The 15864-nt window shown below is 41.7% G+C and overlaps 1 protein-coding gene across 5 annotated transcripts in view; it reads left to right on the top strand.

The window, feature by feature from the left end:
* The window catches only part of KCNAB2 (potassium voltage-gated channel subfamily A regulatory beta subunit 2), a 186399-nt gene that overhangs the window by 74906 nt on the left and 95629 nt on the right, over positions 1 to 15864 (top strand). For 4 of the 5 annotated variants that reach the window (XM_074218624.1, XM_074218627.1, XM_074218625.1 and 1 more), the window contains 2 exons: positions 13888 to 14017; positions 15821 to 15862. In XM_074218624.1, coding sequence (XP_074074725.1) covers positions 13941 to 14017; positions 15821 to 15862 — 119 coding nt within the window. In that variant the 5' untranslated portion in view covers positions 13888 to 13940. The remainder of the gene's footprint in view (positions 1 to 13887; positions 14018 to 15820; positions 15863 to 15864) is intronic. The other variant, XM_074218628.1, reaches the window with a different exon arrangement.

The following is a 15864-nucleotide window of genomic DNA, read 5'->3' as shown; positions in this document are numbered from 1 at the left end:
TTGTCACAATCAGAAAACTTGATTAAACCAGAAATTAAGCAGATGACCATTGTTTTGGTGACTGAGACAGAATTCAAAGAAAAACTAAAGTTATGTTCACATAATGATGACTAATAGCTAACCATATTTATATAGCACTGCACTAAGTACTTTATGGTTGGTTATTATATCATTTCATATTCACAACAACCCTGGGAAGGAGATGCCATTTTAGTTGAGGAAATTGAGTCAGATAGAAGTGAAGTAACTTGCCCCCACAACCATTAAGTATCTGGGGCTAAATTTGAACTCAGTTCTTCCTGATTCAGCTCCATGCTATATCCATCGCTGCTTCAGTCTAATTTATGTATTGTTCCACTGCCGCCGCCACCACCCATTAGAATTTAAGTTCTTTGAGAACAGAGGTTGCTTTTGTTTCTTCTTTGTAGCTCCAAATCTTTAGAAAACAGTAAGTGTTTAATAAATACTTATCGCCTCATTGATTTTCCATTAAAACCCTATCGTGCTTTATTCTAACCCTCTGGGAGTTGAGCTTCTGAAGACAGTATATGGAATGCTCAGTTAACCAAGACACCACATCCACCAGCCATGCCAGGTCTTAAAAGGTCACAGTGTTAAGTCATCACCAACCACCCACTGTTGTCCCCCAGAGTGAAGAGCTTGTCCGACCCCCTTCATTTTACAGGAGCCCAAAAGGAGTCTGAGAGCCATTCAGTGTCTTCCCCACAGAGAGAGATGGATTAACTTAGAACCCCACGTCCTTGCAGGAAGTAGCTCATCCAGCCCAACCTGTCTGCAGAGATCTCAGGGGTCTGAGGTGGGCATTTTCCCCCATCTACTGTTTTCTTAATTACAATCCATCCTCCCTGTTTCTGGTCTTTTTCCTCCTGAAATATACATGGCCCCATTGGAGATCATTTTTGCAGTTCCTTTTCCCTGAAGCAAAGTAATGCCATGGCCTTCTTCCAATCTGAAAGCATTCCAAACACTCTCCCAAGAAAGTAGTTCCATAGTGGTTTCTATTAGTTCTTTAAAATATGTTAAGATACAAGACTCTGGCACTGTTGTTCTGAATGTGGGCCCTTTGGTAACATTGGGTTTTTGCATGTTCTTTCTCTTTCAACATCATTTCCTGCCCACCCACATCACTATGATACCTAAAAAATAGAAAACCCTAGAAATCTGTGTCCATGGGGGCAGGGGGAGAAACAGGTTTCCCAAATAAAGCTCCTCTCCCCTTTACCTTTTTTTGGACCTTTGTCATTTCCTAGGCATTATGGTACAAGGAGAAATTCGATCAATGACTGGAACTGTAGGGGTTCTGAATCCTTTTGATACCATGGACCCTTGGACAGTCTTAAGGAAGCTCTATGGGACTTTTCTCAACCTCACATTTTTAAATGCAGAAAATTTAGCACATAAGTTTACGAAGAAAATCAATCATATTGAAATACAGTTATCTAAATATTGAAAAGCAAATTCCTAGACCACAGGTTAAGAACCCCTGGCTACGGTCCAAGGACCTTGGTTTCCAGTGCTGGCCCTTATTTAGCTGTGTGACCACAGGCAAATCAACCTTTCCTCTTTTGAGCTCAACTTCCTTTTTGATTAGATGAGGAGGTGGGACTAGGAGAAGGCTAAAGCTGAGCTTGGACAGCTAGGTTAGAGTTATAGTTAGCTATGGTTAGAGTGCCAGACCTGGAGTCAGAAAGACTTATCTTCCTGATTTCAAATCTGGCCTCTGACACTTCCAAGCTGGGTGACCCTGGACAAGTCACTTCCTTCTGTTTGCCTCAGTTTCCTCAACTGTCAAATAAACTTGAGAAGAAAATGGCAAACCACTCCAATATCTCTGCTATGAAAATCCCAATGAGATCATAGAGTCAGGCAAACCTTAAAAATAGATATGACAAAAATCTGAGCTTAATCCTCTGATAATAGTGGAACAACATTTTCCTTAGAGTAATACCTTTTGAGATGATACAAAAAGAGCTTATTACCCTGATTTCTCTCTTGGCTTAAGTTTTTCTGAAAACAAAAATTTAGAGTCTTTTTAAAAATTTTGTTCAGAAGCCAAGCTTGTCTAACTGTCACCCCCCCCATTTTACAGGTGAGGAAACTGAGACCCAAAGACATGAAGACACAATGCTAGTAAATCTGAGAGATCCTAGGATAGCTCTGGCAAGGGAGAGGACCTCAGAGGCTATCTTGTCCCACTCCCACATTTTACAGATGAGGATGGAGAGACTCAGAGAGGTTGTGACTTGTTCGAGGTCACATAGCTAATGTGTGGTACAGATGGGATTTGAACCTCCACCCCCAGAGTTCTTTCCACTGCCCCCTCAATGCCTCTTTAGGCAGTTGATAGTACAGGAATTGGAACTCAAACCGCCTTCCTAATGCCCTTGCACATGCTAACCACCAAGCTTCCTCTCCACTGTTCTAACTTTGCCTAATATTTATTATTTTTTTAAATGGGAAAAAGCTCAGATACCGTGCTCTGCTCCTGCCCCCCTCCCAAGTCAGCCCATGTTGCAGTGGTGAACATAATTCCTTGGGGTTTCCTGCCTTTCCTCACTGGTTCCCTGCTGTGTTTGCTGCTGCAGCGGCCGCTGGTCCATCTGTTTGTAGCATCTCTCTCTTAAGACGTCAGATCTCCAAAGGGATTGGTTGCCTGGTTGATGCAGTAACTTCTTATTGGGTAGGAGGAGCTGCAGAGCAGAGGACAGATTCGGTATCCCAGGCAGGTCAGCTGTGTGTGTGTGTGTGTGTGTGTGTGTGTGTGTGTGTGTGTGTGTGTGTATGTGTTGTATATCCGTGTGTCTGTGTCTGTGGTATGTCTATACCTGTGTGTGTGTGTGTGTGTTTGTGTGTGTTCATCCTCTACTGTCCCGAATACAGAGCTTCTGGAAGGTACTAAGTCTCTCCCACATCTCTATCCTTTCTTCCCATGAGATGTAGTGAAAAGACTGGGTAGGTCCCTTCAGAAGACAGACAAGCAACCCCATTGGTACAGCAATTGAGGAAGAACAAAGAAGCCAGGCTTGGTTCAAAGGCTGCCTTCCTTTTTGGAAGGGAACACAGCAGACATGAAGACAGGCCTAAGCCCTTCGTCAGCCCCCAGCTGACAGCACAAGAGTACAGCTGCTGGGGCACAGCAGGGGCCTGGCCCTTGTACCCAGGGAGGAGGCACAGAGCCAAGGGCTGCCAGGCAACCTCCATGCAGGGTTCTCCTTCTCTGGAGCCGGTGATTCTTTCCAGTTCGCAGCTCACTTGTAGCAGTTCTGAGTCCTCAGCACTCTATCTGTCTGACCAATGCATGATGGGGTACAGGCAGCTGTTCCCCTGGAGAAACCTGCTCATGTGGGGAAGATCAGGCAGCTCGGGCCTCTCATCAGGATGAGGAAAGTGACCTAAACACCTTGAAAGGCTTATGTGATACAGATTTGGATTAGAGTCTACATTGTGGTGGTGGGGGGGGAACGGAGGGAGGGAAGGAGGATGGAAGGAAGGGGGGAGGAAAGGAAAGAGGAACAAAGGAAAGAAAGGAGAAGGAGAGGGATGGAGGAGGAAAAGACGAAATTGAGGGGCTAAGTGACTGGACCAGGGTCATACAGCTGGTAAGTGTCTGAAACTGGACATGGACACTCAGGTGTTCCTGCCACCAGCCTGCTCAACCCCCAATCTCCTGAAACAGTTTTGCTCTTAGTCATTTAGAGAAGAGATGTCAGTCACAAGGCCCAAGGGACTCCTGAATGGGGCCAGAACCAGATTTAAATGAAATTAGAAAATATTTAGCAAAATAAATAAAACTACAATAAACTGTAACTCATGCTACATTCTAAAATGAAGTCAAGGTGTGACCTTCAAGGATCTTTCTGGCAACTAGTGACCCTCTTTTCCCTTTGAGTTTGACAGTACTGCTCTGCAGCATTCCTCCACCTCCTTCCTTTTCTTTTTTTCCATCTTTTCCTCAGAGTGGGCGTCTTTATTCTACTAATTTTTTTTTTTTTGGAGGAGCTTTTGGAGTCCCGCTTTGAACTGAGCGAAAAAACATGTTCTGCTCAGCATACCAAATATCTATTAAACTCATACTATATATTTGCTGGGCATTATGCTGAGCTAATCAATCATTGGACGATATTTATTAAGAGTTTACTATGAGGCAGCCAGGGGGTGCAGTGGGTAGGGCACAGGGACTGGAGTCAGGAGGACCTGAATTGACATTTGACTAGATGTGTGACCTTGGGCAAGTCACTTAACTCCAATTGCCTTATCCCCTCCCGAAAACAAAGTTTACTATGAACAAGGTCAAGAACTAAAGAAGGTCAGGGACACAAAAGTCAGGGACACAAAGGAAAGCAAAAAGCAGCCCCCGCTTCACGTAGGTCACATTCTCTAATAGGGAGACAAGAGAGTTCCAATTATGTATGTACAAAATTATGTGCAGCCTAAATGAAAGATATTGTTATTTGTTCTTCATTCTTGAAAAGGATCTTGACATCAAAGATGGGATGTCATGACATGCAAGTGAATCGGATTTAAGTGAGGGTACTTTCAGAAGGAAGTCTGAGGAAGCCAGGAAAAATCTCCTGTCTAAAGTGGAATTTTAACCAAGTCCTGGATGGAACCAGGAGGCAGAAGGAAGGAGGTCTGAGGGGCAGCCAGAGCAAATTCAAGGAACTGGGAGTCTTGTGTGAGAAGAGGTGTTACCACCCCAAATACCCTTGCATCACACACCCTCCCTTCTCCTGCCAGATGGCACCTCACTGGAAACCAAAGACAAAAACCCATTAGCACAGCCTTCTCCTACACCTCAGACCTGAGATAGCTTTGGCAAATAATAGGCACCTAATAGATTGTTTTTGATTAGTTGATGCTTGGCCTTCCATTCGACCACCCCCTTCTTCTAGATATTCTCCTATCTCGGGACTTTCATGTTATTATTTTCCTGCTTCTCCTTCTTGACTGACTTTACTTTCTCAGACTTTGCTTTATTTTCAGATATACCTCGATTTCAATTGTGGATATCCCCTGAGGCTCTGTCATGGGCCATTTTCTCTCTCTCTACTCTTTCTTTCTTTCTTTCTTTTTTATGTTTTTGCAAGGCAATGGGGTTAAGTGGCTTGCCCAAGGCCACACAGCTAGGTAATTATCAAGTGTCTGAGGCCAGATTTGAACCCAGGTATTCCTGACTCCAGGGCCAGTGCTTTATCCACTATGCCACCTAGCCGCCCCTCTACTCTTTCTTTCTCAGGGACTTCATAAGGAGTCCTTATGAACTTAATTAAAATCTCAATGATGATGACTCCCAGATTTAGTTGTCCAGCACAAGTCTCTTTCCTGAGCTGTGCTCTCACAAAGGCCTAGAAAAGTGATAGATCAAGATATAGGCATTGACCTAGATTAGAAATGTCTTGAAAGTATCTCACACACAAGAAAAAATGAAAAAAAAAATTTAGAAAAGAAAAAAGAAAGAAAATGCAAGTGGTTCACAGAAGCCTTGAGAATGATTCTGGATAAAACTAAAGCATTTTCTAGGAAAAGGTATTCAAGAATGAAGAACCCAGTGCCTGTTCCTATAAGAATCATCCGCTTATTAAAGCCCCAATAACCCTTTTGAACCTCTCAAATAGGTTGTCCTATAAACATATCATTCTCAACGTATCAGCTTTCCCTTTAAACCCATCCCTTTTCCCAGATTTTCTGTTCAAATACATCACTATACTTCTTCAACACAGTTGAATAAACTTGATGCTCATCTAAGTCTGTGAGAAATAAACCAGTTACTAGATGAGAGATTTTTGGATGCATTAGCTCCCCTGTAAGCAGTCAGCCTAGGTAGGTGCTCATCAAGGTGATGGCTAACATCTTCATATCAATGTAAGATTTGCTGAGTGTTTCACTCACGTTGTCTCATCTGATCGTCTTTGCAGCCTGTGAGGGAAATGCTATTGTTGTCCTCATTTTACAGCTGAGGAAACTGAGGTTCAAAAATAAAGTAACTTATTCAGCATCACACTTAGAAGGCTGGGACTCCAATTAGAAAATTATACATTGACATGTAAAGGGCTTTGCAGACCGGGAGATACTATATAAGCGCTAACTAATATCATCATCATCATCATCAGCATCAGCATCATCAGCATCATTTCATCATTATTTGGATAGTTGTTGATAAGGGCCTGAATTCAATTAGAGACCAGTTATATCAGAGACTATAGTTGCTTCCAGGTCTTGATGACTGCAAAGGGAGCAACCCCCTCTTCACTGAGACATGGCCACTCATGGGGTGAGTTAGTACAGAGCAGTCTCTTAGCTGAAACCACTGGGTGCTTTTGTGAGACCCATGATCATTCCCTTCTCCTTATCCCATCCTTCAGCTGGATCTCTGAGGGATTTCAACTATTAATAGTGACCTTTTCTCATGGTGGGGCTGTATATACATGAACAGTTAAACCCCAGATTAGAAGATTTCATGGAGTGAAGCCCTACCATCAATAAATTCCTCCAAGTCTGACTTATTTTTCCTTTCTCAATAAAGACTTTGGTTCCATACTATTTCTACAAACAAATATTCTTTCATCTTTATTTAATCATTTTTTCTTTTCTTTCTTTGTTACAAGTCATATAATGTATCTATTAGTATAATTGCAACATAATTTATAAATGATTGAATATATACCCACATTGGGGGTGTGCAAAAATTTCTGACCAAAGGGATAGGCTATCCCCATCCCCAAAACATGTGGAGTCTTACAGAACTAGAAATCGATGGCTTGGGAGCATCAGAATTATTGACAGCATTTGATTTCAGTGCAAAGCACTGGATCTATAACTTCATTCAGGTGAGCACTCTCCCTAGAGAGTCACAACTATCTGTGTCTATCTACTCATGCTCTGTAGATCTTGTACATGCCTTCCCATATACTCTTCATTGCCAGTCTCAACAACATGCCTGAGATCTTCCCCTAGGCCCGGGGTTCTTCACCTGGAGGTCCATGATAAACTTTTTTTTTTTCCTTTTACTATTTTGATAGTATAACTTCCTTTGTAATCTTATGCATACTTTATTTTATGCAATTAAAAACAGTTCTGAGAGGAGGACTCCATGGGCTTCACCAGACTACCAAAGTAGTTGTGACATTAACACAAAGGTTAAAACCCTTGAACTAGGAAATATGTTGCAGCACGTGGGCAGAAGGGAAGCACTCACATCTCCACCTGTTAACCGTCTTTCTAGCTCTGTGGCTAGCCCAATTTTTGCACACTTCTTTGATCTTATCTTTGATCTTTATCATCCTGTTGTCCCCTTCTTGGTTGTTATAAACTGGGGCCTCTGGCCTCTAACTTCCATGTACTTCTCATCTAGGAGGTTTGATTCTCTGGGTTCTATAACTTTCCATACTTCAAAGGCATATAACAAAAATAACTGCCACAAAATCGAAACTTGCTCCTAGGAGAAGCTTGGGGCCCTTCAAAATTTAGCTTCATTTCGCAGAGGCGAGACAGACTTTTTCTTCCATTTCAAGTTCTCCCCAGTCTTAAATTCACTCTCAAGTGCTTTTAAGATGTTCAGTCTTGGGGCGGCTAGGTGGCACAGTGGATGGAGCACCGACCCTGGAGTCAGGAGTACCTGAGTTCAAATCCAGCCTCAGACACTTAGTAATTACCTAGCTGTGTGGCTTTGGGCAAGCCACTTAACCCCATTGCCTTACAAAAAAACTAAAAGAAAAAAAAAAAAGATGTTCAGTCTCCCATCTCCAAGCCTTGCACTAGGTGTCCTTGCATTATTCTGACATCATATCTCCAGTTCTTGGATTCCCAGGCTTCCTTTGTATCTCACATTCTTCTGGAGACCTTTCTGGAAGGCACTTAATTATCATTCCCTTCCCCTACCTCCTTACCCCCATATATACACTCATGCCTTCACTCCTATCTGCAACCAGTCTCCTCTGCATGTATCTTGCATGACCCTAGTTGTCTCCATTAGAATGTGAGTTCCTTGAGGACAGGGACCATGTTTTGATTTTCTTTGGATGCCCAGGACTTAGCCCAGTGCTTGTCAACTCACTGAGATGGAGAGGAATTTTTGAATAGAACCTCATCCATAAATATTGATTATCTCATCCAAAGTTTACAAAAAAGAAATATATTTTATTATTTTTTTCTTAAACTCCAAGATTCCTTTCTTCTTAGCTCCAGAAATCCAAAATTTGAACCTTATTTGACTATTGGCCCCCTGAAAGCAAGGATTGTCTTTTCCCCTCTCGCTGTATCTCCAGTACTTAGCATGGTGCCCAGATTGTTGTTGGAATAAATGCTAGTCTACTGACTCTCACCCTTCCACCTGTCATTTCACCAGGAAACCATTCTCATTTGTGGAGAGGCAGCATAGAAAAATGAAGATAACTAGTTCTGATATCAGAATACCTGAATTCAAGTCCTTCCTCTTATATTAATTAGCAGTTGACGTTGGGCAAGTCCCTTCACTTCCTTAGGCTTCAGTTTCCTTGTCCATCAAATGAGGGACTTGGACCAGATAGCCCTTTCTCACTCTAAACTGTGATCATTTGGTCTTTTGAGTAGCAAATACTGAGGGAGAAAGTATCCATGCCTGCCATGTCTACTAAAAAGACAAAGAAAGTGAGAGGGAAATCATAACAGACTTGTAGAGCCCTTTGAAGAGCACCAAGAACTAATTGTCTGCCAAGAGCTGGACACATTTCATCCTGCCTCACAACAACCCTACGAGACCAGTATATTAGTACTGGTTTTCCCATAAGGAAACTGAGACCCCCAAAAAGTGAAATGACTTTCCCTTCACTATCAGGGTCTGCTCCTCAACCTCAGACGTCCCATAATCATGCCATATGGCCTGCCTACAAATGTTCCTGCTTCTTTCCTTTATCTCCAGGAGGTTGTCCAGGCTCTTGCACAATTTCTAGGTCAAATAGTTTCGCATTTTTAGTCCAGATGAATCCCCTGGGAACCAGCCAATCCAATGGGATTCAGGGGAGATCATGGAATCTGTCCAAGAATTTAGTAGGATCCTAAGACTTGAAGATTCCTTAGAGGTCAAAGTCATCAAGATTTTATTGAGCATTTACCATGTGCCAGACATTTTACTGAGCATAAAGAAAGAAAGGCAAAAACAGTCCCTGCCCTCAGGGAGCTCTCATTTTAATGGAAAAAACAACATACATAATGATACATATATAAAATAAAACCAAAGGCAGAGGGAAGGGACTTGGGGAAAAGCCTTCTGCAGAAGGCAGGCTTTAATCTAAGTCTTTAAAAGAAGCCAAGGGAGCTAGGGGTCTAGAGTCAGTAGGTTAGTCAAGGGTCAGGAGATGAAGAATCAGGTCTGAGGAAGCTCAAGTTCTTCCATGTACTCAAATCTCAGACTGGTAAGGTAGAATGAAGTCAGGAAGTGAAGGACTTTCAATGCTCAACAGAGGATTTTATATATCTAATTCTGGAGGTAATAGAGAACCACTGGAGTTTATTGCTGTTTGTCCTTCAACCTCAAAGACCATGACATCAGGGAGGTGATGCTCTGACAAACACATGAATTGGGTTTGAGTAAGGGGGTTGTTATGCTAAGCCACCAGCCTCACTTTCTCCTCCAGAGCCATCTGGATCCATTGGCCAGATATGGCTCAGGACAACTGGAGATGGCCCTGGATGCAAGGCAATCAGAGTTAACTGACTTGTCCAAGGTCATAATCATACAGCTAGTGAGTATCAAGTGTTTGAGGCTGGATTCAAACTCCCATCCTCCTGACTCCAAAGCCAGCGCTCTATCCACTGTGCCATCTAGCTGCCTGGAGTTTATTGAGTATAAGAGTAACTTGATCAAAGCTACACTTTAGAAGAAATCAACCTGACAGCAGAATAGACAATGGACTGAGACAGGGAGAACAATTATAAGGCCATTACAGTAGCCCAGGTGATAGATGATAGGTGTGCAATAGTATAAGCCAGATAAGGGGAGAGGTGATGCATATTAGAGGTGTTGAAAAGATAAGAATGATAAGATTTGACAACAGATTGAATATAAATGGATATATATCCGTTTTATTTATTGAATATAAATTAATTTCTAATATAAATGAGGAATGAATCAAGGGTGCCACCTCAAGTATTTTTAGCCTGAATGTCTAGGAGGATAGTGGTGTTCCTGATAGTAAAAAGAAAATTCAGGGGTGGCTAGGTGGCGCAGTGGATAAAGCACCGGCCTTGGAGTCAGGAGTACCTGGGTTCAAATCCAGTCTCAGACACTTGATAATTACCTAGCCGTGTGGCCTTGGGCAAGCCACTTAACCCTGTTTGCCTTGCAAAAAAAAAAAAAAGAAAAGAAAAGAAAATTCAGAAGAGGAGAGAGTTTGAGGGAAAATATAATTTCTGTTTTGGACACACCCGGCTATTTGTGTCTTTTCTCCAAATCTGGCCTCAGGCACTTATCAATTGTGTGACTCTGGGCAAGGCACTTCATTCTGTTTCCCTCAGTTTCCTCTTCTGTCAAATGAGCTGAAGAATGAAATGGTAAAGCACTTTAGGATCTCTGTCCAAACAGCATCATGAAGAGTTGGACCCAACTTAAACAATTGAACAACATTTTATATATGCTTAGGATTTGTATGTAGAGGCATGTCCAGAAGGCATTTGGTGACCCAGGCCTGGATTTCAGAAGAGAGAGAGAGAGAGAGAGAGAGAGAGAGAGAGAGAGGTTGGGACTGGATACATAGACCTGGGAGTTACTTGTATAGAGATCATGATTGAAACCTGGGGGCCTAATGAGATCACCAAGAGAGATAAATAGAGAAAAGACAAGAAGACTCAATACAGAACTGGCAGATTAGAACCCACCATTAGTGAATATGATCAGATCCAGCAGCAAATACTGAGAAGGAGCAGTCTTACAGGCAGGAGAAGAACTAGGAATGGACAGTGTTCACAAAAACCAAGAGAGTATCCAAGAGTAGAGTGTGAAGTTCATTATCAAAGACTACAGAGAAATCAAGAAGGATAGTGATTGATAAAACATTCATTAGATTTGGTAACTAAGGAATCATTGGTCACTTTAGAGGAGGTAGTTTCAATACACTGATTAGGTCTGAAGCCAGACTCAAAGATTTTAAGATATTAAAGAGAGGAAGAAGAGATAGCTAGGATAGAAAGAAGATTCTCTTACAGAGCTTAACCAAGAAGGGGAAAAAGAGATAAAAGATGATATCTAGAATTGAATACCTCCTCTGTTGGATATTTAAAGTCCTTTATACTCTGATCCCAACATACTTTTCCAATCTTTTTACATATTAGTCCCCTTCACAGACGCTATAGTCTAGCCAAGCCATCTTCCTCTTGGTTCCAAGCCATTTCCCATTTCCATGCCTTTGCACTGTCTTTCTCTGATGTCTTAAATGTACTCTCTCCTCACCTCTGCCTCTGAAAAGCCTTAATTTCCTTCAAGGATCAATTCAGGTGGTACTTACTAGCTGGAACTTTCCCTAATACCACCCAGCTGTATATACCATCCCTTCAAAATTCTCTTTTATTTATTTATTTTCTGAAGGTACACACACACACACACACACACACACACACACACGCACGCACGCATCATCTACCCCAAGACTAAATTGTAATTGCCTTTAAGACAAATAGTCTGTTTGAACATTTGGATGAAGGTTTTTCTAGACTTGCACATCTCATGTTTTTTTTTCTTTTTTCTTTTTTTTTTTTTAGTTTTTACAAGGCAAAGGGGTTAAGTGACTTGCCCAAGGTCACACAGCTAGGCAACATGTCTGAGGCTGGATTTGAACTCATGTCCTTCTGATTCCACTGTGCCAACTAGCTGCCTCTTATGTTTTCTTAGTGCTACTACAATTCTGCTTTGCACATAGAGCATAGCACCATCTTTGATGAGGGCACGCTATACTGGACAGGCCTGTGCCAGTATCTCCTGTGACCCACAATTGTTACTAAAGTTCTTCAGAGAAATCTTGAAATCGTCCTTGTGTCACTTCATCCAATCTCTGTGTGAGTGATTGCATTATGTGAGTTTTCTGTAAAATAGTCTTTTGGACAAAAAAATATATTTGGCATTTGAACAATGTGACCACCCATCAGAATTGTGCTCTCTGCAGTTAAGTTTGAATGCTTAGCAGTTTAGCTCAAGAGGGGACCTCAGTATCTGGTACCTCATCTTACCAGGTGATTTTCAGAATCTTCCTAAGACAATTCAAATGGAAGTGAATCAGCCTTCTGGCATGGCGTTGGTAGACTGTCCAGGTTTCACAAATGTTCAGGAAGCACTAGCACCTCTGGTGTGAGGCCTTGCCAGGTTCTTTTCAGGACTGCTCATCCCCCTTTGGAGTCTACCTACCACCAAGCTCAAGCCTCACAGGGTTGCATATGAACTTTATAAACCTGAAAATAAGAATGCTAGCTCTATTTTTTGATTGATTGTGAACCGAGATTTGTCTCTTGGAGGAGATAAGGGGATATGGATATATACAGGAGATTTTGTAACCATTGTCTGTGAGAGGTGAGGAGTCAACATTGACACCAAGGTTGTGAACCTGGGTGAGTGGGAAGATGGTGGTACCCTCGATGGAATAGGGTATTTAGGAAAACACAGATGGGGGAAAGAAGATGATGATGATATGTAATTTTAAAATAATAATATAATATGTAAATAATAAAAATATGATATAATAGTCAACACATATATTTACTGGGTCAAGGCACTGTGCCAAGCACTTTATAATCATTAGCTTATTTGATCCTTGCAAGGCAATGTTATTAAAGGCAGGCTAGGAGCACAATGGATAGAGTGATGAACCTAGAGTCAGGAAGACCTACTCACTTGTTGATCTCATCAATGCCCATAGATTTAATTATCATCTCTGAATAGATAATCCTCATGTCTATTTATTTGTCCCTAACTTCTCTCTTGACCTCCAGTCTTACATCTCCAGTTCCCTACTGGACATTTTGAATTGTACTTCCTATAGATATATTAAACTCAGCATTTCTAAAACTGAACTCACATGGTATATAGAGTTCTGTATCTGAAGTCAGGAAGACATGAGTTTAAATCCAGCCTCAGATACTTATTAGCTGTGTGAGACTCAGGAAAATCATTTAGCACTGTTTGCCTAAGTTTCCTTATCTGTAAAATAAGCTGGAAAACAAAATGACAAACCCATTCCAGTATCTCTGCCAAGAAAATCCCAAATAGGATCCTGAAGAATAAGACATGAGTGAAATGACTGAACAATAACAGCAAATTGAGATACACATGAGTTAAGTGAACTTGTTCAGGTCCACACAACTGGGAAATATATGAGGCTGGATTTGATCTTCCTGATTCCTCGGACAGCTTTCTTTCCACCATGCCTGAGTTCAGTTTTGGAAATGTTGAGTTTAAGATGTCTCTAGGAAATACAGTTCAAGGGTACAGTGGGAGATTGGAGATTCAAGACTGGATGTCGAGAGAGCTTAGGACCAGATAAACAGATTTGCAGATCATATGCTTAGAGATGATCATTGAAATTATGGGCACTGATGAGATCACTTAGTGAAGTAGTAGAAAGGGACAAGAAAAGAGGGCTCGGGCTCAGGACAGAGTCTTGGGGGGCACCCATGGTGAATAGGCATGACCAAAACAGATGCCCAGCACAGGAGATGACATGTACCAGGCACTGTGATGGCTGCTGGGGTGTAAAAAAGTTATATTCTCAAGGAACATTCCAATTGTTGATATTCTCTCTCTCTCTCTCTCTCTCTCTCTCTCTCTCTCTCTCTCTCTCTCTCTCTCTCTCTCTCTCTCTCCCTCTCTCTCTCTCTCTCTCCCTCTCTCTCTCTCTCTCTCTCCAGAATTTTTCCAGAATTGAAAAAGAACATATTTCTTGACAACTGAGGCTGGCTCCATGTATCCAGAATCTACCACGGGCTCGCCAGCTCGGCTCTCCCTTCGACAGACAGGCTCCCCAGGAATGATTTACAGGTGATTTTTTTCCTCTTTCATTCTGGTGATACTTGGATAGCTCCCTCCCTTCCCTCATGAAGCTTAAAAAGGTCCCATCCCTAAGATACAAATTCCTCTTTCCCTTGTCCTTCGATTTTCCAATTCAGACAAGATAACTTCTCACTATGATACTGTTTAAAAATAGACAAATATTTTCTCTTTTATTTTCAAAGGGAAGTTTGGGGGTGGGGAACCAAACAAACATTATTTTAAGTAAGATCAGATGGTGCCTTTATCATTTTCCCCCTTTCAAATCTATTTGAGATCACAGACTTTTCATGTGGTCAGAGAAATGGTTCATTCTGGTTTTCTTTTTTTCTACCACTAACACCTAATGACCCGAAGAGCCTTCATCTTTCCTGCAGACCTTAGGAAATGTGGAAAGATAATCCATATGAAATGTGGAGCTTAGAAGCTTGTCCTAATTTTCTTGACCCCTTTATTATGAGGCCACTCTCAGATTTAGAATTTTCTTTTCTCTCCTTTTAAAAAAATAAATGTTGAAACTAAAATGGAAAATGTTTTAAATGTTTTTCTGAAATCTCTGCCCAAGTCCTGCTCTGAGGTCTTATTGTGGCATAGAGGTGGGCTGAGTTCACAAAGACCAGCAGACTATAAACACAATCTGATTCTACCATACTAGGAGGCTTCAAGAACAGGCCCAGGGACCTGTAAATTGTGTCTTCTGGCTGAGCATTGGTCCAACTAAGAGTTGAGAGTCTCAGTCACCAACAAGATGGTTATTAAATGATGAATTCATTCTTTGAGCGTGGCAACCCAGAAAACAAAGGAAGATACAGAATGGCCCCCTGTGCTTTTATCCATAATGATGACATGGGGCAGAAAATGAAGCAGAAGTTACTAAGAATTACTGTTTTTAGGCCACCTCTAAGCATTCATTTAACAGAATGTTTCCTAAACGTGAAGTCTTCAGTCACTGGCCAAAAAACTGATTGGTCAATTGATTGGCCAATTGGCCCACAAATTGATTGCAGGAACTGAACCAATATATCTGACATCCATGGAATAGTAAAAGACCTGGAAAGAAAACTTCCAACATGGCAGGTAGATCCTCTATAGAAGAATTACAGTTGTCTTGGGCAAGAATTACCAGGGGTTAGAAAGTACAGGTAGGTGGCAGGCTCTAACAGGAGAAGAAAAGCCCACATGAATGAGAACAGGAATCCATCAAAATAGCAAAAGACCCTAAAATCAGTGTTCTTGTCCAAACCCAATAGAGGCTTCTGAGCATTTTCAGACCAAAGGAAGTCTCCTCCCCATTTAACCCCATTTCCCCCTCTGAAGCACCAAAATTTGTATTTTCTGTTTTGTTTTGTTTTCCAGTGTGCAGACTTAAGCAATAGTCTTTCGCCTCCCTTCTCTAACTGTAACATTTGTCTGTTCAAAATTGTAGTTTGTATTTTTAAAAAAGTATACCAGGGAGAGATTTCTTATTCCCTTGCAAAGGTATGTGCTTTTTAGTAATGCTGGGCAGAGGAGCACTACCGAGAGATGCAGAGCCCATAGTAAGCCTCTAATTCTATCTGACACTGGGTGGAGCTCTTGTAGAGCTTATCATAGCCTGCTGAGTCGACTTCCCAAAAAGAGACATGGCAGACTTGGAAAGAAACACTCCTAGTCAGTGGCAGAGAGAGGAGAGCCCTGCATGATGATGGTGATGATGGGGATGGTTCCTGGGCTTGACGCTCCTTGGTTGTTAATGTCCATTGTGGACTGTCTCTCTCTCTCTCTCTCTCTTTTCCTTTCTTTTGCTATCGGAAGTACTCGATACGGGAGTCCCAAAAGACAGCTCCAGTTTTACAGGT

Source organism: Macrotis lagotis, chromosome 1, assembly GCF_037893015.1.
Source record: "Macrotis lagotis isolate mMagLag1 chromosome 1, bilby.v1.9.chrom.fasta, whole genome shotgun sequence".
Classification (NCBI taxonomy): Eukaryota; Metazoa; Chordata; class Mammalia; order Peramelemorphia; family Peramelidae; genus Macrotis; species Macrotis lagotis.
The sequence above is the reverse complement of the archived record's forward strand: the minus strand, read 5'-3'. Positions and strand labels throughout refer to the sequence as shown.